Source organism: Salvia hispanica, chromosome 1, assembly GCF_023119035.1.
Source record: "Salvia hispanica cultivar TCC Black 2014 chromosome 1, UniMelb_Shisp_WGS_1.0, whole genome shotgun sequence".
NCBI lineage: Eukaryota > Viridiplantae > Streptophyta > Magnoliopsida > Lamiales > Lamiaceae > Salvia > Salvia hispanica.
Window position 1 is genome coordinate 29,320,492 of NC_062965.1, and position 22,816 is coordinate 29,343,307.

Below are 22,816 nucleotides of genomic sequence, written 5' to 3' on the forward strand. Positions count from 1 at the left end.
TAAAAGTTAAAAGGAAAAGAAGAATCGAGAAGTGATAATTAAAAAAATTTACAATAAAAAATCCAAAAAAACTAAAAAGGTAAAGCCAGTGAACCCTTTTCCCCCAAGGGAATATGCCTCTAGTGCCGTTGGTTTGTCCCCAAAGAAAAAACGGCTGTCTCGGTAAAACGCACCGCATCAGAGCCCCGGGGGCTGGATGGAGGAAGGGAGGCCGACGAAAGGCAATGCGAGAGAGGGGAAGTATGATGCAAATGTTAGTGAATTCTAATTCGGTGTGTAGAATGCTAAAATGCTTAGTAAAAGCCATGATGGTTGTCATCATTGCAAGATGTTAGGCCCCGGGGGGTTACGGTAAAAGGGAAGGATGTCTAGATGCGTCAGGTTCTTCCGGGCGTGGACTATCCGTGTGGGCCATTTGGCACCCGTCATGCGCGGGTGTCATCCCGCGCGGCGCGGGGAAAACGATGATGGTCAAAAAGAACTAGACCCACTAATGGGTCCCTATCTTAGTCCACTATAATTATTACATGTAATAATCCTTCTTATTAAATACTTGATTAATAAGGTTGTAACTTTCAATATGGGATAATTAACTCTCTTAATTATTCCCTAAGCTTCTCTCATAGCTCATTTAGTTTGCAATTTTGCACATCTTTAAACTATTATTTCTCACTCACCGGGAATCGGATTTGAGAAAATGAATATACCACGGTCATCTATTCCGAACGTAGATCGACGCTATATCATTTAATTTCACAATATTAAATGTATTGTTGAAATTATAATTGGTCAAAGTCCATTGACCGGCATAGATTCCTACAAATATCGAAGTGTACTGCGTGTATAGGTGTCGGATATATCCACGCTGATCCAAACGTGCATGTGTCTATGCTATACAGATTTACATAACGACCTATCTTGCAGAGGTGAACATAGAAAAATACAGGTAAAATCAACCTTACAACCGTCTCGTACTCATTTAAATGCTTGATTTCCAGTTTCTGGAACATTAGTTCCCGCATCATGATCTCTACATATGTTATTAATTGTCTCCAATCTCCATGATGCTAGAATGAATAGTTACAATTATATTCTTGTTATTTAAGTTTATGATACATATATAGTTACACATCCTCTATCCATGATGTTTTAATTTAGTGCTTTTTCAATGAATTTGGTGATATCTCTGTTATCAAGAATAAAAATGTCAGTGAGTTCGCCATAGATGGAAGCAACAACTGTTCTGTGATTGATTCCTCTCATTTCACGGGGTTATAGTTGGTATACAAGATTGAGGAGATATTTGGAGGGGAGATGCATGTCGACTTTCTTGAAACATCTGCTAGATGACAAATTTGATTTCTGTTGCCTGCCAACTAGCGCAGGTTTTATGGAAGAATGTAGGAGCTGGTTGCTCTCTTTATTCTCTTGTTATGTGACGTTTATCTAGATCGTTATCCTATTTTCATTCCATTCCTCCGTTTCTCCTAATTTCATTCCATCATACCAACTATAACTTAAGTGTCAAATTAACGAGAGTTGTTAATCGTTAAGCAACGGGCAACAAAATTGATTGTGTAAACAGTTCATAATTAGAAGGTATGGATTGAGTTTGAGCTACTTAAAGTGCTATTTATATTTTGATATCATAGTAATAAAATAAAGATCATACGATAAAATACAAAAAAAAATAAAAATTAACACTATGTATCCCTATGTTTCACCGTAATTGAGTTACTCCCTTCATCCCAGTTTAAGAGTAACATATTGCATTTAAGTCTGTTCCAGTTTAAGAGTCATATTTAGAATCTTCCATATTTGGACATAAAATTTTACCTCATTATTCATCAAAATTACACCCAAATATCATTATCTACGTAAAAATAAACCAAAAAAATATCATTATCCAAAAAGTCAAACTATCTCTTTTGACCAACTCACTTCATTTATTACACACTCCACCATCACACTTCATTTATTACACACTCCACCAATTTCTTAAAATCCGTGCCATAACTAATTCTCACTCCTAAACTGGGACGGAGGGAGTATTTTATTTCATGCACTCATTTTGGAAAAATGAATAAATAATTAAAATGGAGAAAGAGTAAAATAAAAGAGAAAATAATGTAGATTAGACATTCTCTATATTATTTTTTCTCTTATTTTACTTTCTCTCCACTTTAAGTATTTAGTACTTTTACGCCCTCTGTCACCAAAGAGTATGAACATTTGATTTGACATGTGTTTTAATGCATAAATGGAAAAGTAAGAGAGATAGAAAGAAAAAGTATTTAAAGTATTGTTAGGGGAGAATACGTCCTACCTTAGTAGAGAGAAATAAGTTTCCAAAAATAGAAAGTTCATACTTTTAGGAACGGACTAAAAATGAAATGGTTAATACTGTACTTTTCAGGGACAAAGTGACTATTACTTTTTTAAAACGAGTGCAGAAAATGAAATGACTCAACCGCCGCAGAACGGATGGGGTTTATTATTTTGGATCTTCTAATTCTCCAAACTAGAAGGTATATAGTTGAAATTTGAAAGGACATTATTCTAATCAATTAACATGATAATATGATTTTGATCCTCTAATTTTATTTTATTTTTAAAAAAAACTGTGAACAACAAATACCGCAATCGACAATTATACTAAGCAAGAATTGAAATCAAGAATCAACAACACACCAATTACGTGGTTCGGCCAATGTGGCCTACATCCACGGGAAAACTCGAGCAAATTTATTGATGATGAGACGAGATTTACAGAGGCGCACAAGAGCAGAATCTACACATACAATTCCCACAAGAATCTAAGCTAAACTCAACTAAAACGCAGTAGATGAGTTTACTAACCAATGCGAGAAACAATTCACTGATCGAGCTATCAACCGATCACCAAGATCCCCTTCCCAATCTTCTTCTTGACTGAGACACACTCTTAGCTCCTTCCACAGTGAACTCTCAAATGTATTTTGCGTAAAATTCTATTCTGCACACACAAGTGTGTGAGTTTATATACTCACACCCAATAGATGGTTTTAATCCCCTGTGATCCGGCTCACCTACACCTCACTTGAGTGACCAATATAATTGTTACTCTATTTGATGTTATGAGACGCACCACTGCTAACAAATCTCCACCTCGTATCAAACATCAATGTCTTGTTGTCCTGATTTTCCAAGTCCCTGTTCCATCACTTCCTGAGAACATTCACCAGCTCCATACAATAGACAAACTTTGAAGCTGGTATCACTTTGGTAAGAGCATCTGCCGGATTGTGCTCAGTAGCTATCTTTCTCACCTCTATCGTTCCTTTTCCAATCTCATCTCTAATGAAATGCAGATGCACATCGATGTGCTTGCTTCTATCATGAAATGTCTGGTGTTTAGACAAGCAGATGGCACTGTTACTATCACAATTCACCACCACCTTTTTCTGCATTACCCCAAGATCTTCCATGATCCCCTTCAGCCAAAAACTTTCTTTTACAGCATCAGTTAAGGCTATATATTCTGCCTCGGTCGTAGACAATGCCACCACAGATTGTAGGTTTGATTTCCAAGTGACTGCTGACCCATACATAGTGAAAATATACCCAGTCTGAGACTTCCTGTTATCCTTGTTTGAAGCATAGTCTGAGTCACAGAATCCTTCAAGGCAATCTCTGGTCTGATCTTCACTTCCTTTGTACATGATTCCATATTCTGAGCTTCCTCTGAGATACCTCAACAACCACTTTAGAGCTTGCCAATGGACCTTTCCTGGATTGCTCATGTACCTGCTGGTGAGACTAACTGCTTGAGCAAGGTCCGGCCTTGTGCAAATCATCACATACATTACACTTCCAATGATATTAGCATAAGGTATCTTTTTCATCAGTTCATGTTCCTCTGCAGATTTGGGACTCTGACTTGCAGACAGCTGAAACTGCTGCCCTAATGGTGTGGAAACAGTCCTGGACTCATTCATTTGGAACTTTCTCAGCAGCTTTTCAATGTAATGTTGCTGATTTAGCCATAGAGTCCTTCTTTTTCTGTCTCTAATGATGTCAATACCCAGAATCCTCTTTGTTTCTCCCAAATCCTTCATTTCAAACCTGCATTTGAGATCATACTTCACTCTCTCAATCTCATTGATATCTGATCCAGTAACTAACATACCATCCACGTATAAAAGCAAGAAAGCTACTGATTTCCCATCTTTCTTCTTCATATACACACAGCTGTCATACTTGGAACTTTCAAAGCCAATATTCCTCATATGGTGATCAAATTGCAGATTCCACTGCCTGCTAGATTGTTTAAGGCCATAGATACTTCTCTTCAATAAGCAAACTTTTCCCTCATCTCCTGGCTTGATAAATCCCTCTGGCTGCTCCATGAATATGCTTTCCTCGAGCTCACCATGTAAAAATGCTGTTTTCACATCTAACTGGTGTAATTCCCAATCATTCCTTGCAACCAATGCCATAAGAAGTCTGATGGAACTGTGCTTAACCACTGGGGAAAATATCTCGTTGTAGTCAATCCCCTCTCTCTGATTGTATCCTTTTGCCACTAATCTGGCTTTATACCTGATTCTATCACCATCTAATGCCTCCACCTTTTTCTTAAATATCCATTTACAGCCAATTATCTTCTACATCAATTTTTTGGTAACTAGAATCCAGGTTTTATTCTTCAACAATGAGTCTATTTCATCTTGCATAGCCTTGACCCATTTATCTTTGTCTCTTGAACCTACTGCCTCCTTGTAAGTGCTTGGTTCAGTAGACTCCACCTCTTCAGCTGCACAAAACGCATAGTACACCAAGCTTGCATTGCTGTACCTAGCTGGCCTTTTGACATTTTTTCTTCTTTCTCTGTCCCTGGCTAGCTTATAACTTTGAAGATTAGTTTCCCCTGCAGCTCCACCTTCATCATCACTTACTTCATAAACCTGCTCTTCAGCTTCTGAGATTTCTTCCTCATCAGCCAATTCCTGATGGCCATGACCTTCCAGAAGCTCCACCTCAACTTGAGCATCTGAGTTTATTGAGCTCTTGCTTCCTTCAACTTCCTTATAGGGCATTTCTTTTTCTCTGAAAACAACATCTCGACTAATCACCACTCTCTGGTTACCTGGCTCCATTGACCACAGCCTATAACCTTTCACTCCTTTCTGGTATCCCAACAATACACACTTGAGAGCTCTTGGTTGAAGCTTCCCTTGCCTGATATGTGAGTATGCTCTACATCCAAAAGGCCTCAACATTGTATAGTTCCCATGGTGCTCATACCATCTAAAATCTGGAGTCTCATTGTTTATAGATGCAACAGGACATTTGTTCATCAAAGTAGCTGCAGTAGATGCTGCTTCTCCCCAGAACTTGTGAGACATTCCTGAAGATATTAGCATGCACCTAACCCTCTCTAGAATAGTTCTATTTGCTCTTTCGGCTACTCCATTTTGTTGAGGGTTGTTGGGGACTGTTCTATGTCTCTTTATCCCTTTCAATTTACAGAAATCATCAAACTGATGGGAAAGAAACTCCAGCCCGTTATCTGTCCTGAGGCATTTCAGACTAGATCCCTTCTCAACTTCAACTTCTGTGCACCATTCTCTAAATTTGCTGAATGCATCAGATTTTTCCTTCATAATGTACAACCATATTTTTCTAGAGTAGTCATCCACTATTGAAAGGAAATATCTACATCCACCCACTGAGTTGGTTTGAGCCGGCCCCCAAATGTCACTATGTGCATAATCAAGCACTGATTGTGAAGTGTGTTTTCCAGCAGGGTAGACTTGCTTCTTACTTTTCCCCAGCACACACACTTCACATTCTCTGGAGACCATTTTACTGTCTGCTTCTATAATTCCACCTTTAATGAGCTGATTGACTCCATCCATTGAAACATGCCCAAGTCTGAGATGCCATATGTCTCCATCTACTTTCTTTATCATATTTAGCTCATCAGAAATAACCTCAGCTTCCAAATAATACAAGCTATTCCATCTTTTGGCTATCATGACAACCTCAGATCCTTTCATAACCTTCATCAAACCATCTGAGGAAAGAAAAGAATAACCCTTGCTGTCAAGAGCCCCTAAAGAGATTAAATTCCTCTTTATTTCAGGAATATATCTCACACTCTTTTAGCTCCCCCCCCAGTGAACTCCAAATGTATTTTGCAAAATTCTTGCACACACAATGTGTAGTTTATATCTCACAAATAAGGTTTTAATCCCCTGATCGCCACCTACACCCCACTTGAGGGCCAAATAATTTTACCTTTTTTGATGTTAGAGACGCCCGCTAACAAAAACAAAAATTTTTTGTTTTAACTGGCCATTTTTGAATAATATTGTGACTTTAAAATTGAATAAGATTTAGTGCTACTATTTTGAATATATCATCTTGATGAATAAAATATTTTTGTAACAATCGACTTTTTTTATATATGCCCCCGTTTTTTTTAAATTTTTCCATATCATCTTCTTCTTTTTTCTCTCCATTCTGCATTATTGTTATCGGGGCTATTTGGTCTTTTGCATGATTTAACTGGGTTCATTCTTTATCGTTGTAAATGAAAATTTTTTTTTTTACGTTTTCTATTTTCCATATCTATGTAGAAAAAACTCCTTCTTAATCCCCCTTTTCCTCTTATATGAGGGAAAAAAATATTGTAGGTTTTGGAAAAGATAAACTTAGATTTAGTTTATATATATAATATATACGGGGGGCCACCCTGTTTAAGGACCCATACCCCAAATACCCTTAGATCCAAAAAAAATCAAGATTAATTTGCGAAACGATTTAGATTTTTCTAGTGTATCAAAAAGTTTCGGGGGGATTTTTGTCATTAAAAAATCAAATTGGGGATATCCCCCAAAACTCCTCTCCAAATCCGCTCTCTCCTCCCCTTGCTCCCATTCCGCCGCATCCATATTCACAAATCGAAACCCTGATCCACTAAATCCCGCCGCCTCCGCCTCTACACCGTGAAACTTCGATTTTCAGCCACAACTACACCGTGAATCGCGTGATTTACGACTAACTTCTGGAATTTCGAACGCCTACAACAGCTAAATGGTGAAATCAGTTCACAAGGTATGTTAAATTGATTCCGTTTGGTGTTGATCGGAATAGGTTTCGAGAATGTTACTCCGTTTGTGTATGCAAATTTATGTATGTGTTTATTGATTTTTGTTCATGTTTCCTTGATGTTGCTGTGAGATTTAAGTATTATTCATTCAATTTATGCCTTGTTTAATGTTTGGATCTGAGGTTTTTGCAAAATTCAGGTTGATGTTTTGGAAACCTTAGATCAGCGAAATTTTAATTTGATGTTTTGAAATTTTGGTTGATGTACTGTAACCATCAATTTTGGTTGATGTGCCATAGATTTTTACATAATTAATCACGATTTGTGAGGTGTTGCTCGGTTAGGAAACCCTAGATAGTGAGCAACTGTAACCATCGATTTTGGTTGATGTGCCATCGATTTTTACTCAATTAATCTCGATTTGTGGATGATTTGGTTGTTGATTAGTTGTTAAAATGTAGACACTGAATGTTTTTGGATATTATTTGTATGATGGATGATATTTGATTGATGTTCTTGGTTTAATGTTGTGATAGAAGAATTATAATGACAAGAATGAGAACAAGAACTGAATCAGATGAGGATGAGGTTGAAACAAGTAATAGTGAACGGAATATGAATGAATAAGAGATTGAAGAAAGCAGCAATAACATGAATGAAGTTGAAACACAATCTGTACAATGAGGTTTAGGTATTGCGATACATCTTGCAGATTTCCATATTATATATTGAATTATTGATTGTTAGATATTGCAATATTGCTGATTATATATTGCAGTGCATCATTCACAATATTGCAGTATTGTTTATCACCAAATATTGCAGTGCATCATTTACAATATTGCAGTATTGTTGATTATAGATTGCAGTGCATCATTTGCAATATTGCAGCGTTGGTTATCATGATGGAAATACTCTCTTTTTTTGTAGTTTTGGTAAATGTTCTAGCTACAGACAAATCGCCCGAAAAGCAAAAGTGAATGTTCTAGAGCTGAAATGGAGTACAAAAGATGACACAACAGATTGTGGCTTTTATACAATGCGTCATATGGGAACGAAAGTCTTTGCAGCTTCTCGTGCCAAATATTGTAAAGCAATGATGTATAACAACGAAAACATGGCCTTTGATTGTGTGTTAAGTACTGTCTCACATCAGTTCGAGGAGGCAAAAAAGAGAGGACCGATAGATGTGGAGAAGATGGTTGTGGAGTACATGAAACCATAAACAATGAATGAACTCTTGGCTTTTTTGAACATGAATGAAATCTTGGTTGTGTGAATGAACTGTACTGAAACATGTAGTTTTGTAGTTTTGTTTTGGTGTAGACAATGTGGGTGACTTAATTTGATTGAATTTTTTTCAACAGTCGTTTTGATTTCAGTTAATTATAAAATGCTTGCATGCTTGAGATTAAATATAGGTTAATAATGTGTCTCTACATTATACAGAATATTTTTATTAGGTGCACTCCAACTCATATAGTCATATACTGCAACATTCATTAAACAAAACTGCAACATTCATTGGACAACACAACAATATAATAATGTAAAAATTTGTAATTTAAAAGGATTGAAGTTACACTTATTGCTGAAATGGAAGACAACCTGGAAACAATAGTATAAAATTAATAATTAATCCTTCTAGAAATAATAGATTGAAGCAAATAGGGTGGTCTGCAATCGTAATTTTGACTGCAATATGACGATACTAATACTGCAATGTACAATGTATAAGACTGCAATATGGTGATACTAATATTGCAATATACAATGTATAAGACTGCAATCTGGTAATGAAAAAATGAACTAACAATTTTATTTTCTCTTTTGTCGGCCTCAGTTCCTTGAGTCATGGTGACCTAATTGTCCACATTTTTTATACCGACGCAGTGGTTTGTTGTTCAACTTTATAACCTTCTCCTTCGTGGACACCAAACGGCTTTTAGAATCTCTTGCCGAACCTTTGGTCGACACAACTGATGGTGGTTGTACATCAACCACAGCTAGCTTTTCAATAAAATAGAAATCTTCAACTGTGTTACCCTTATCTGCTGAAGATAGTTCAGGGATTCTTGTCAAAAGACTCTTCCCAAGCTCATCAATTCCAGCTGAAAAAAAAATCAATGATCGCACTATCACCATCAAATTTTTTCATGTAACTGAAAAAAAATGTCAGCAGCTTTATTCTTTGAGTCCTGCTTTGGATCTAATGGAATTTCAGTTTCTCTCAAACTTCAAGCTGGTCCACGAACAACATCGGCTAACCTTTATAAAAGCCAAAGCCCTCATCTAATGTAAGGACTTTCTTACCAACATATGGCCAGAGTTCGCTGGGGCATGCTGAAACACATACAAATACAACTGAATCACTGAGAAAACATGAGCTGAATTAGTTCAGATACAATTACCTGCAATATACAATAATAAGTAGAACAACAACATGTAATACATAAATCAGCAATTATTGCATACAAAATATGAAATACAGAAACAAAGCACTGCCATAAAATCATAGGTCAATATTCTGCATTAAGCCTTATGAAATAGAACACTACGCAACCATATGACAAAACATAAGCCGAATTAGTTCAGATAGTACTGACTGCAATATATAATTACATAAACAGCAAGATGTAATACTTAAAACAGCAATTCGTACAAACTACTAAACGGAATAAAAAACAGAACAATACTCAATCAAAAACTTCTCGTCAATCAAAATCAAAATCACAACCTACTCTTCAATCTGACAAAATCGGCAAACAATCCATCATTGAATCTAAATAATCCATATCGCAACAACACAGAAAATATTGATGGAGAATTGATAATCTGACAAAGCTCACATTCTGGAAAATCATCCAAATCAAAGTTGATAATCGATTCACCCATATTCGAACGAATTTGTGGAGTGAATTGCAGAGAGCACAAAAAGCGATTGCACAGGTGGTGTGATTGCAGAGAAATCGCTTGCAATTATGGAAGAATCAAATTGAATCGATTGTTTGATTGATAGCTCGAATTGAGATGAATTCAAACTGGATTGAATATGTCGCCGTGTAATTTGGATCTAGATATTGCAGAATCCATAATCAAAATCGAGATTGGTAGGGTGATTTGCAGCATCTAGCGTGAGTTTGGGTTGAGAATGATAAGGAAATTAGCGTGAATTGTGTGAAGAAGAATTAGAAGAGAGAATTCCTATTATGCCCTTCAGCCTTTAATTTGATTAAAGAAAAATAAAATGAGCCGCCACATGGCAGCTTTGCAATCGTCCGATTTTCAGATCCTAGGGCTCCTAATGGTGGTATGGTGTTATATTAAATGGTGTTGTCATTTTAACACAACCCTATATATATATATATATATATATATATATATATATATATATATATTTATAAAAGTTTAAACTTTAAACTCAGAATAATAAAGAAATGAAGTGCTACTACTCCTTCCATCATAAAAAATACTCCCTCCGTCCCAATAAATATGAAACGTTTGTTTTTCGGCACGAGATTTTATGTAGTGTTGGTTTGTGAGTTGAGTATGGAGAGAATAAAGTAAGAGAGGGAAAAAGTAGAGATGATGCTTTTTCTATTTTAAGAAACGTTTCATTTTTAGTGGGACAACCCAAAAATGAAAACGTTTCATTTCTAGTGGGACGGAGGGAATACTAGTCTTATTTCTGGACGGAGCACATTTTAATGAGAAATTGATAAAGTAAAATAAAAATATGAAAGAAAATTTTCATTTTTAGAATTCAGACTAATTTTTATGGATATTCCAAAATGACAAAATGAAACTATTTTTCAATATCTTTTTCATTTTTAGAATTGAGACTATTTTTTAATGGAGGGTTATTTATCCAAAACATAAAATAATCTGTTTAATTCGAAAATGTACTAACCCATGGACCAAATCTCTAGATAGTACTCCCTACTTAGGTAGATTAGTGGTTAGATGTTCCGACCAATCTAGAAAGAACTTGTTCCATTTTTTGCCAAATTGATTGACACTTCTTAAAAAGAAAATTGTAGGTAATTGGAGGAACATTCTTTTTTAATTGGAGGAACACTTATAGTTACGGTAATTGGCAAGTGAAGTTTATCTCACAGCATTAACATAAAGTTGGATCTTATTACTAACTCTTAAGCTGGTCTTAAAGAAAGTAGTTACTTGACTAAGATCCCTCAGTTATAAGTATTCTATTCTATTTATTGACACGTGACAATGTATGTCAATGGCCATGTCAATATATATCAGACAGTGATATTTGAAAGAAAAGATTTAATTTCCCAAAAACATAAAACAAGTAATCCTACTAAATTAAAATTGCCAAGCCACGACATATGATCCGTTTATCCTACCTACCTCTAGTAGAGTTTGAAATTTGAGACATTCATTATTAATTAAATTGCAAGTAGAGGGTATCTAGTAAATCGATTCTATGAAATAGACAGTTACTAAAATGTGAATCCTTGCAGTTGATTTGGTACGTAGCTCAATAATTACCAATACCCCAATAATTAATGATACTACCATTCAGATTTTGTTTCAAATACACACCATTTTAAGATAGATTCCACCCGATATGATTCTTGGTTATTGTGTTCTTTTTATTTGTATGTTTTAATTAAATTTTGAACTTGTTAACAAAGTTTATTTGCGCCAAACTAGAGAATATAATTATTTTTTAGACCGCGCGTATTGTCATTTTATTAGATGAAAGCTAGTTATTGGAGATGATAAATTCAAAATTAGAGTTATTATTTTTGATGCATGATAACAACTCGAATAAGATAAGATACAAAACCAAAGACTGAAAATTTTCAGATTATCAACTTTTTTAGAGTTTGCACAATTCAATGCTAGCTCGAGATTAGAATGGAATCTAAGAATAGTACTGCAAGGGTAATATTAGGATTCATATATATACATACCTATACATCTTAGTGCTCTTAAATTCAGCCTAACTTTCATGCTCAAGACTGGGCGCAGCTGGGCCTAAAAAGCCCACCCAATGGAGGGTTAAAGTTCACCAAATGAGCCCTTCGCGTCTGGCCGACTAAGCCATTCGGGCTAAAATTCTAGGAGATCAAGCCTATGTCATCTCCCAAATTAGGAAATGAAGTATCCAATAAATTTCATGTGAGCTAACTACTACCAATTTTATGTCTAACTCACGCTTCCAAACGTACCAAATACTTCCTCCATCCCAAATAATTGTCACTTTTTTTCATTTTAGTCCGTCCCACAATAATTGTCATACTTCATTTTTACCAAAATAGCAAATAGGTCTCGCATTCCGCTAACTCACTTCACTCACATTTTATTATAAAACCAATATAAAAAAAATGGGTATCACATTCCACTAACTTTTCCAACCAACTTTTATTTATCTTTTTTAAAACTCGTGCATATAATAAGAGTAACAATTATTGAAGGAAAGAGGGAGTACAAAACACGCTTATATAAACACAAAACAAAAGCAGATGTGTACATGCAACTCATGAGCTCCCTATCCCTAATACTATGCACTGCGGCTCTAGGGTTTCTCATCCACACCATCCTCTCACGGCGGCGGGGGGCGAATTCTCGGCCGCTGCCGCCCGGGCCGAGGCCGTGGCCGGTCGTGGGTAACCTCCCGCAGCTGGGGCCGAAGCCGCACCAGTTGATGGCGGAGCTGGCGCGGGTCCACGGCCCACTAATCAATACGTCAGATATATGCATAAACATGAATAATTATGATCAGAAATATTTACCTTGTGATTCAGATGCGTTATGTGGTTCGAGCGAGGAGTAAAGTTGCAGGGAGAGAGAGTGGAAAAGCATAAAAGGTGGGGATTTGGGGTTTATAAGTAATTAGGGTTTTTTCAGAATATAATTTGAATTAATTAGGAATTTGAGGGTGAATATAAAGTGATGGCATTTCGCTGCAATCAGTACATGAATGGAGGCTCAGACTCCTCCCAATCAAAACCTCATTGGCGGCGCGAAGCTTAATTCTCTCCGCCATGATTGGCGCTCTGTGTTTATTATAGTACTAATATTTATATACTCATTTTTGGTGTTTATATTTTTGCAATGGACGTTGAAGATTGCATTTGTATGAGTTGTGTGCATATTTATTCAATGATTGTCTAATGTCTATGCTTACTCATCATTACAATTCATTTGTTCTGGTAATATCATACGACTTGATTAATTGATACTCATCCTTGGGGCCTGAATTCCATTTCTAGAAATTTTATTCACCATCTAAGTTGTTAATGATAGAAGTCCTTTCGACCATTTGCGGTATGCATGATTTCCTCTTTAGTCGAAGAGATTGATTTTTCAAGTATTCGCAGGTATATGGACGACGGGGAGTTTGGTGTGTTGAGTGACATGCCTAATATTTGAAAGAAAGCTTCTTATAAGTTGTTCCGGAAGCAGGTTGTATTCCCATTTCTTTGGTCTGCTGTGCTTAATCCAAGATTCAATTTCGACTTAAGAGTCATTTTGAGATTTTTGACACCATGCCATTTTAATGCATTCATATGAATTGAATTTCCCTGGCTTTAAGGTTCTTTATAATAAAGAAATAGTTGTATTTAACATGCCAATTTGAATATCAGAAAAGTGCTTTACTTGGTTAATACACCTTAAACAGTAAATTTTGCCTCCTCTTGCAGTAATTTAACAGTGTTCACAAGGGAGTGATTTTAGTATACAACCAAATGATATATTTCCTCTGCGCCTTTCTCCACAATGTCTATGTGTAATTTATGAGATGCTTTTTTTTTTTTTGCTTTAGGAGCCTGACAGGGGAAAACTATTGAAAACATGGTACACATCCTTTTTCCTGGAAAAACACATATGACCTGTATAGGAAGCCCTTGTATCACTGTATTATCTATTTAGAGTCTTGTGAGTTTTGAGGCAGATGGTACCAAAAGGAGTCACTCATCCATAATATTGCAAAAAGTTGCTAGTTCATATGTTTCTGGAATGTATGATAACTTACCTTATTCTTGTAGAATGCATAGAATAAAATTAATATCTGAAAACTGATCTCCAGGTTGGAATTTTGACTAAATATGATTAGGACATGTAAAGCTATGAGGTGTTATTTTAGAGGGGCAAGCAATAGTCCATTGGCTCAGTTTTCTTTCTCTTCTGAAGATGGCAGTGACAGCGGCGACTGCGGTGGAATCCCTGTTTTTACATTTTGTTCAGTTGCTTCTTTTGGTATTTGCACTCTTGTCAACTATTTCTGCTAGAAATTTCGTCAAGAAATCATTGTTCTTGTCTGTTGTTGATTAATAAAATCATGCTGCAACTTTTTTTTATTTAAATAGATTGAGTTATTTGGGGCATACAAAAATATTCTATCCAGCCATAGTTTCCTTTCCAACTATTGTTCTGTCTATATCCTGAATCTGTCTTACTGCATTCTTTTGTTTAGCTCTTTCTTGCATTCTAGTTCCACACTGAAAAAAAAAATCATCTCGAAACGTTGAACTCTTATTTATGCTCTTGGTCTGATTATATTTCTTATTAATGTCGTAAACCAAATTATCTGAAATGGTCACAGAAGAGTTAGCATTGGAGTTTGCCGAATGTTAATATCTGAGTTGAATTTGAAGGTAAACTGAATTCTGGTATATCACTTCGTAAGATTGAATTTCTTTGGTCTTACTTACCTCTTTCTTCATTATCATCTGAAACTCCCTGCTGCAGCGGTTGCTTGTAGTAGAATTCATGTCCATCCACGATGAAAAAGTTGCAGAAGCCACGGGATTGCAATGGTCTGATGAACTCCATGAGGGAGAATTTGATGATTTGGCTACATTGAACTTTGACTCTGCAGAAACTCATCAACCAAATCCTCCATCACTTAGAAATTGCAACTCATCTACTTCAAGCATGCGAACAAAACAGCAGCAATATAGCTATGGTTTACACTTACAGTTGGTATTGGGTTCACTTCAATACGGCAATGTGAATATCGAAGTGTACATGTAAGCGTGTATAGGTCTTGGATATATCCACGCTGATCCAAACGTGCGGCACCTTATTCTTATCTAGTTATGTGTCTATGCTATACAGATTTACATAACGACCTGGCTCGCAGAGGCGAACATAGACAAATGCAGGTTAAATCAAAATTACAACCGTCTCGTACTCTTCTAATTGCTTGATTTCCAGTTTCTGGAACATTAGTTCTCTTATCATGATCTCTACATATGTTATTAGTTGTCTCCAATCTCCATGATGCTAAAATGAATAGTTACAATTATATTCTTGTTATTTAAGTTTGTGATTACATTGTTAACACATCCTCTATCCATGATGTTTTAATTTACTAGTTTTTTTCAATAAATTTGGTGATATCTGTATTATCAAGAATAAAAATGTCAGTGAGTTCGCCATAGATGGAAGCAACAACTGTTCTGTGATTGATTCCTCTCATTTCACGGGGTTATAGTTGGTATACAAGATTGAGGAGATATTTGGAGGGGAGATGCATGTCGACTTTCTTGAAACATCTGCTAGATGACAAATTTGATTTCTGTTGCCTGCCAACTAGCGCAGGTTTTATGGAAGAATGTAGGAGCTGGTTGCTCTCTTTATTCTCTTGTTATGTGACGTTTATTTAGATCGTTATCCTATCCGAGCATATCTTGTTCATATCATCGTACAAACCATTAAGGTCAATGCTTGGTATGATGAAATAGTGATTCCATTTTCCATTCTATTAATTTGTTTAATTATTACTCCCTCCGTCCACAAATAATAGATCACTTTGTGTATAGCACGGGTTTTAATGTAGAATTGGTAAAGTAAGAGAGAAGGGGAAAAAAGTAAGAGAAAAAGTAAGAGAGAAATAGTATTAGTGGAAGTGGGTAAAAGCATTAGCAATGGAGGGCCGATGGGAGGGCCTTCCCCATCGGCCTCCATCGGCCCCCCATAGTGGAAAATGGGCCACCGAGCGCCCCCTCCCTCTCTCCCCCATATGGCCGATGTATCGGCCCTAGCCGTTGAGGATCCGATCGGTCCTCTCACCTATTTTTTTTTTCGATTTTTTTTTCTATATATATCTCCATTTCCCATCACTTTCACACCATTCCTCCACTTTCCAACACTTTGGCCACTTTCCATCACTTTCAATACAACGACGATTTGCGTATTCTATTTTAATCTCGTTGTATTCTATTTTCCAATCTTGCAATACAACGACGATTTGCGTATTAATATTTTTTTGCATTTAAAATTATTTAATTTGACAACATAATAAAGATGCAAGTGCTATAAAATTAAAACAAAATAAATGATGATGTGGAAATGAATTGGAAATGGGAAGGCCCTATGGGAGGGTCCTTCCATTGCTAATGCTCTAAGAGAGAAAGAGAAAAAAGTAAGAGAGAAGGGGAAAAAGTAAGAGAGAATCTTTCCATAAATGATTGTGATCTATTTTTTGTGGACGATCAAATATGGTAAATATACTTTTTATAGACGAAGGGAGTATAATTGAATGAGTGAGGAAATAGATGAAAATTCACAAGAAATGCAAAGAAATTGACATTTCGTTATGTTCTTCATTCCATTCCATCTCAGCAAGGCCTAAGTGTCAATTCTATGAGAGTTTTTAATCGTTAAGCAAAGGCAACAAAATTTGATTGTGTAAGCAGTCCATAATTAGAAGGTTTGGATTGACTTTGAGCTTTTGCATTCTTTATTGTTGTAAGTTTATAATGTGAAAAGAATATTTTTCCTTTTACGACTCTCTAGATTCCATATCTATTTATAATGAATGATAAATACTCCCTCCGTCCCAATAAATATGAAACGTTTGCTTTTCGGCACAAGATTTTGTGTAGTGTTATTCTGTGAGTTAAAGAAGAGAGAGTAAAGTAAGAAAGAGAGAGAGAAAAATAGAGATAAAGTTATTTTTATTTTAAGAAACGTTTCATTTTTCATGGGACAACTCAAAAAGGAAAACGTTTCATTTCTAGTGGGATAGAGGGAGTATTACGCTTAGATTTAGTCTTTTTTTATACAAAAGTTTAAACTCTGAATAAAGAAATGAAGTAGTAATATTATTTATCCAAAATATAAAATTAAAAAAATATGTTTTAATTCGAAAGTTTACTACCCCATGGATCAAATCTATAGATTCTACACCAAGAATTCAAAATTGTGATAGAAAATATAGTTCTTGGATTTAGTCCCACAATAAGCTTGCTACTTTTGCGAAGTAAGACCATCTTCAATGGTACACTAAAATCTAAAATGAGATAAATATTAGTTCCAATAGTACTCCAAAACCAATCTCATTTTTGATCTTTTTATAATAAAAATATCTATTTTTAGATTTACACTAAACTCAAACTTAAATTTTTTTAAAATCTACTCCTACTTAGGTAGATAGATGTTCGGACCAATCTAGAAACAACTCATACCATTTTCTGCCAAATTGATTGACACTTCTTGAAAACGAAAATTGTAGGTAATTGGAGGAACATTCTTCTGTAATTATCTAATAAAATACTCCCTTCATTTCAAGGAAGATGACTCATTTCTTGGGTTGCACGAGATTTTATGTAAATTTATTTTGTGTGTTGAGAGGAGAGAGTAAAGTAAGAGAGAGGGAATAAAATAAAAATAAATGTGTTTCCATTTTAAGTAATGGACCATCTTAGTTGAGACAAACCTAAAAGGAAAGTGAGTCATCTTCAATGAGACGGAGGGAGTAATAAAGTTATAATTACGGTAATCGGCAAGTGAAGTTTATCTCACAGGATTACGATACAGTTGGATCTTACTTAACTCTTAATTAAGCTGGTCTTTTTGATAATTAATTAAAGGAAGTACTTGATTAAGAATTTAAGATCCATCAATTAATTATATTATTGACACGTGATAATGTATGTTAATGGGCATGTCAACATATATTTGTAACTAAATTTAAAAAGAAAGACCCAAAATGCTGTACATAAAAACAGAAGTGATCTTACCAAAATACACGTAACTGGTAACAAGCTTGCCACGCTATGACATATGACCCGTTTATCCTACCTACACTACTAAATTTGAGAGTGGAGACATTAATTCATTATTAAATTGCAAGTGGAGAAACATCTTATCTAGTTTAGTACTAAATCGATTCTACTATATATATATATGAAATTGGAGTACTAAAATGTGAATCCTATTCCTATGCTTATTGCAGTTGATTGATAGCTCACACCTAATTCTTTTTATTATCATCTAAAAATACCATGTATACCCCAATAATTAATGATACTATATTCTGATTTTGTTTCAAATACGCGATCTTTCTAATTATTAGAATTAACATTGTATGATGTAAAGAGGACATCATACCACACGTTATGGTTCTCTTGTGTGTTTTTTATTAAAGTATGTTTTTATTACTGCAGACTACTTGTTAACAAAAAGTTTATTGCACCAAACTAGTAGAATTAACTTTTAGACCGTATTATCTTCTTATTAAATAAAAAGTTAGTTATTGGAGATGATGAATTCAAAAATAGAACATACAGATCGTATTCTTTATGATGCATGATAGTAGTATATAAATTTTATTTATTTAGTAAATATAAATGAAATAACTTTTTCTAGGAGTAAATTACAATGAGCGAGATAAAAACTAAAAGGCTTGGAGATTTTTCTGATTATCAAAATTTTATGTCGTTATAAATTACACAATTCAATGCTACTTGAGATCGGAATCTAACAATACTGATTCAAATGTATACATACATATGGAACTTAGAGCATAAATTTAGCCTAACTTTCATGTTAGGGCTAAAAATCTAAGACCGATCCTTATATATGTAAATGCTTAATTTGGAAACGAAATATCTAATAGATTTCATGTGAGCCAACTACTTCAATTTATGTTCTCACTCTCCCTAATGAATACAAACACTATAAACACACTTAGCCAATTGATTCTCTCTCACATAAACAAAAGCACGTGGACATGCAATTCATGAGCTCTATCCCTTATATGCACTGCGGCGCTGGTTTCCTGTCCACCATCCTCTCACGGCGGCGGGGGCAGGTCTCGGCCGCTGCCGCCGGGCGGGCCGTGGCGGTCGTGGGTAACCTCCCGCAGCTGGGGGCGAAGCGCTGGTTGATGCGTGAGCGGCGCGGGTCACGGCCCCCTCCTGCACCTGAAGATGGGGTTCGCCCACGTGGTGAAGGTGGCCTCCGCCGCCGTGGCGCAACAGTTCCTCAAGGCGCACGACGCCAGCAGCCGCGACCGCCGCCAACGCCGGCGCCGGCGTTGCTTCAATTACCGGACGCGGTGTTCAGCGCCGTATGGGCCGCGATGGAGGCTATTTGGGAAAGTCGGCGCTCCACCTCTTCGCCGCCAGGCCACCGACGACTTCCCGCCATATTGCTTGAAGGTGAATGTTAGAGAGAATCATTATATTATTTAAAAAATTAGGCAGCATTTAGTGTTGTGAATTAATAGAAGGTGGAAAATATGAGTACTAACAATTTGTTAGGTGATGATATACTAATTGTTTTCATAGATTAATCATTAGGAGAGGAGAATGGTGCTTAGGCTTTAAAAAAAGTTAGATAAAAATGGTCATTTATTTTAGTGGGTAAATTCTTCTTGAATAAATCCGCGATGAATGGTCAAATTCTTGGTATATGATTTAAAAAGTGGAGTGAAATGGCAATTTTTAGTGGTGGGTGGCGTATTTAAATCAGGTGCGTTTCATTGCTGAACAACTATAATGTAATCATTTTTATAATTTACTGTTTGATATTCTCTATATTATTAGATTGGAGTTGGTGTCTTAACTAAATACTGTATATATTTTGCAGTAGCTCTAAGTCGAATTGAAATAAATCTAAAACTGAGAATCTAAAATTTTCTCTGTTTTTTTCTTTTTTCTTTTTTGAATAAGATTCACGCTTTTAATTGGTATGAACTCTTTTTAGTAATCTTAGTTTGAAAGTAATGGAGTATTAATTAGATTTAAAAATGATTAACTAAATTAAGTATATCAAGTACTCCTCCGTCCCCCATTAGCAGTCACAGTTTGACCGGGCACGGGTTTTAAGAAATATAAAGAAAAGTTGGTTGAAAAAGTTATTGGAATGTAGGTTCGTTTTTTATATTGGTTTTATAATAAAATGTGGTGAAGTGAGAGTTAGTGGAATGTGGGACCTACTACCATTTATGGTAAAAATGAAGTGTGATTCTTAATTGGGGACAGACTGAAATGGAAAAATGTGACTGCTAATGGGGACACTCATTTTTGTTCGCGCACTCCTTTCCAATACTAACTTTTTCTGCTAATTTTGTGATCACATTATTAAATACTACTACTTCACAATTATTTTGAATAATGAAGGAATAAAAATAAGCTTGTGATACGCAGGTAATAATTTGTGATTTGAATTCTTGCATTGCAATGATAATTTATAAATTATTTAATAAAATTTGTTGTATAAGATAGATATTATAGTAGTAACTATAACTAGTATCCACACCCGTGCAATGCACGACTTGATTTAATTTCATCACAATAAATTTACATTTTGAATCAATTACTTGAAATCAGATACAATTACATTATTTAAGAATAAAAATTACTAAATATTTAAAATAATTCAAATGTACAATCCCAAAAATATAAATAAAGCAACTTTAGTATATACAAATTGGAATGTGATCAAATGCAAATTCTAAATATTGTATAAACTCCAAACTATGATCAGGACCGTTAGAAAATATCAACAGATGATAAAATAGTAGCAACAGAAAATGTCAACACAATATCAACGGTTGATGTTGTGTTGATATTGTATTGACATTTTCTATTGCTACTATTTTGTCATCTGTTGATATTTTTTAACGGTCCAGATCATAGTTTGGAGTTTGTACAATATATGAATTTGCATTTTATCACTACCCTATACAAATTTGTGTACATTTATCGCTACCAATTGATTAAAACCCTATTTACTAAATTAATAAAATTGAAATTATAAAATTCCAACCCCATCCTCTAACCTCACTTTTTTGCCTACCTTGTTTCATTTAAATCTAACTTCGTATGTAGAGTACTAAAATGTGACTTGAAAGGCTTTGTCAAGATTGTTGAAATTGGAATACAAAGTTTCTAAATTATTGACGAATGAAAACTTAAAATAAAAATGTAACATGATTTTAATTAGTGAATTATTGATTGATCGGCAATTAATGAGATCAATGGACTCAAATTGCCAAATTCATTTTTTATTTTATGAGGCTGATGAGATTAATGGTCATTTAGAAAAATGAGACCAATTAATGGTTAAATTATTAATTGATTGACAATTGACGAGACTAATGGGTATATCAAATTGGCAAGTCATTCTTAATTTATGGGATTGGTGAATTAATAGCATTTAATAGTCTAAACTATTCACTAAAATAATTAAACCAACAAAATGCAGACCAAGAATTTAAAATTCATTAGGTTAAAAACAATTGGCCAACATAATAATAGTCCGCCTCATTTTATCTCTCGCCCAACCCCCGATTTCATCTATCAATTAGTTAGCCAGTAACAGACGTCAATCTCTTCTTCCCATAGAGACCATCTCTCATCGGAGGCTCAGCGGCCTTCACAGAATCACAGTGTTGCACCTCTTTCTCTTTCTCTTTCCTCAGCCTAGCTTGGATTATCATCCTCAGCTGCCTCCTCACCGCGTTAAGGATCCGCAGTGATCACACCGCCTTTGAAGAGCACCTCCGCAGAGGGAGACGCGTTTCCTAACTATCACGACTGACATCAAATGCAAAATCGAGAGCATCATCTCTGGCATTCATCACTGATTTAGGCGTACCCGACTTTTCCTCCCATTGAAATGGCACCAGCCGCACCACCGCATGCGTTGGTCAGAGGAATTTTGATTGAAGAATTATTTTGTGAAGAGTATTTATAGAGATTTAACTGAGTAATGAACATTGATTTTAGAGTAAGGAGAAAATTAATGTGATAACAGAATTAGCGTTTATTTGATTTCATTATTCATAATAATAATGATAACGGTAATGGTAATTAATATTGTAATGGAAATAAATATACATGATAATGAATTAAAACTTATGTGGCTGTTACAATTCATGGCTAAATATAAGAAAAATTTATAAATATTCTAGAACGTGGACAAAACTTATAAATATTCTTTTATATATGTATAGATAGATATAGATACCATTGCATTGTAATTTTTGAAATACATAACTATGAGAATGAAATTAATACAAGCCCGTCGGTAAGATATTTCTTCTCCGCAAACAAGTTTGAAGTTCAAGTTACCCACATCACTTAATGCTTATGTGTTGAATGAGTCTCATGAAACACACATGGACAGATCTAGCATTAAGCTAGAAGGGAAAATGCCCCCTGCTCATATTTCACTACACATATACATGTAACTCACTGTAGTTTTGATTAATCTTCAATTAATTGCCCATTTATCAATTTTTAACATTTCTTCATGTATATTTTTTCTCTTATACTCTAAATTCTGGCTCAGTCCCTCAAAACACATATGTTGGAATGAATAAATTATCTCACACTTGTCTATTTACATCCCTGTAATAATGTGCCATCGTCTCAAATGAAGTTATTGTTCCTAATTAGGTTAAACTTTCATATATTATCAGACCAATTTTATACGTGCAATTTCAAA

At 35.1% G+C, this 22,816-nt stretch overlaps 1 protein-coding gene across 2 annotated transcripts; it reads left to right on the plus strand.

Annotated features, from left to right (window-relative positions):
* The first annotated feature begins 13,021 nt into the window (after window positions 1-13,021).
* On the plus strand, window positions 13,022-15,306 carry LOC125211723. Of its 2 annotated transcripts, XR_007174571.1 has the most exons (4): window positions 13,022-13,139; window positions 13,450-13,534; window positions 14,160-14,727; window positions 14,822-15,306. XR_007174571.1 is itself a non-coding variant. In XM_048111669.1 (3 exons), exons 1-3 carry the CDS (start codon window positions 14,701-14,703, stop codon window positions 15,198-15,200), a joined length of 318 nt encoding a protein of 105 aa, XP_047967626.1. In that variant the 5' UTR covers window positions 13,749-14,700; the 3' UTR covers window positions 15,201-15,239. The 2 variants fall into 2 exon arrangements, 1 of the variants encoding a protein (XP_047967626.1); XM_048111669.1 differs by lacking the exons at window positions 13,022-13,139; window positions 13,450-13,534 and having other exon boundaries at window positions 13,749-14,727; window positions 14,822-15,102; window positions 15,191-15,239.
* The last annotated feature ends 7,510 nt before the right edge of the window (window positions 15,307-22,816 follow it).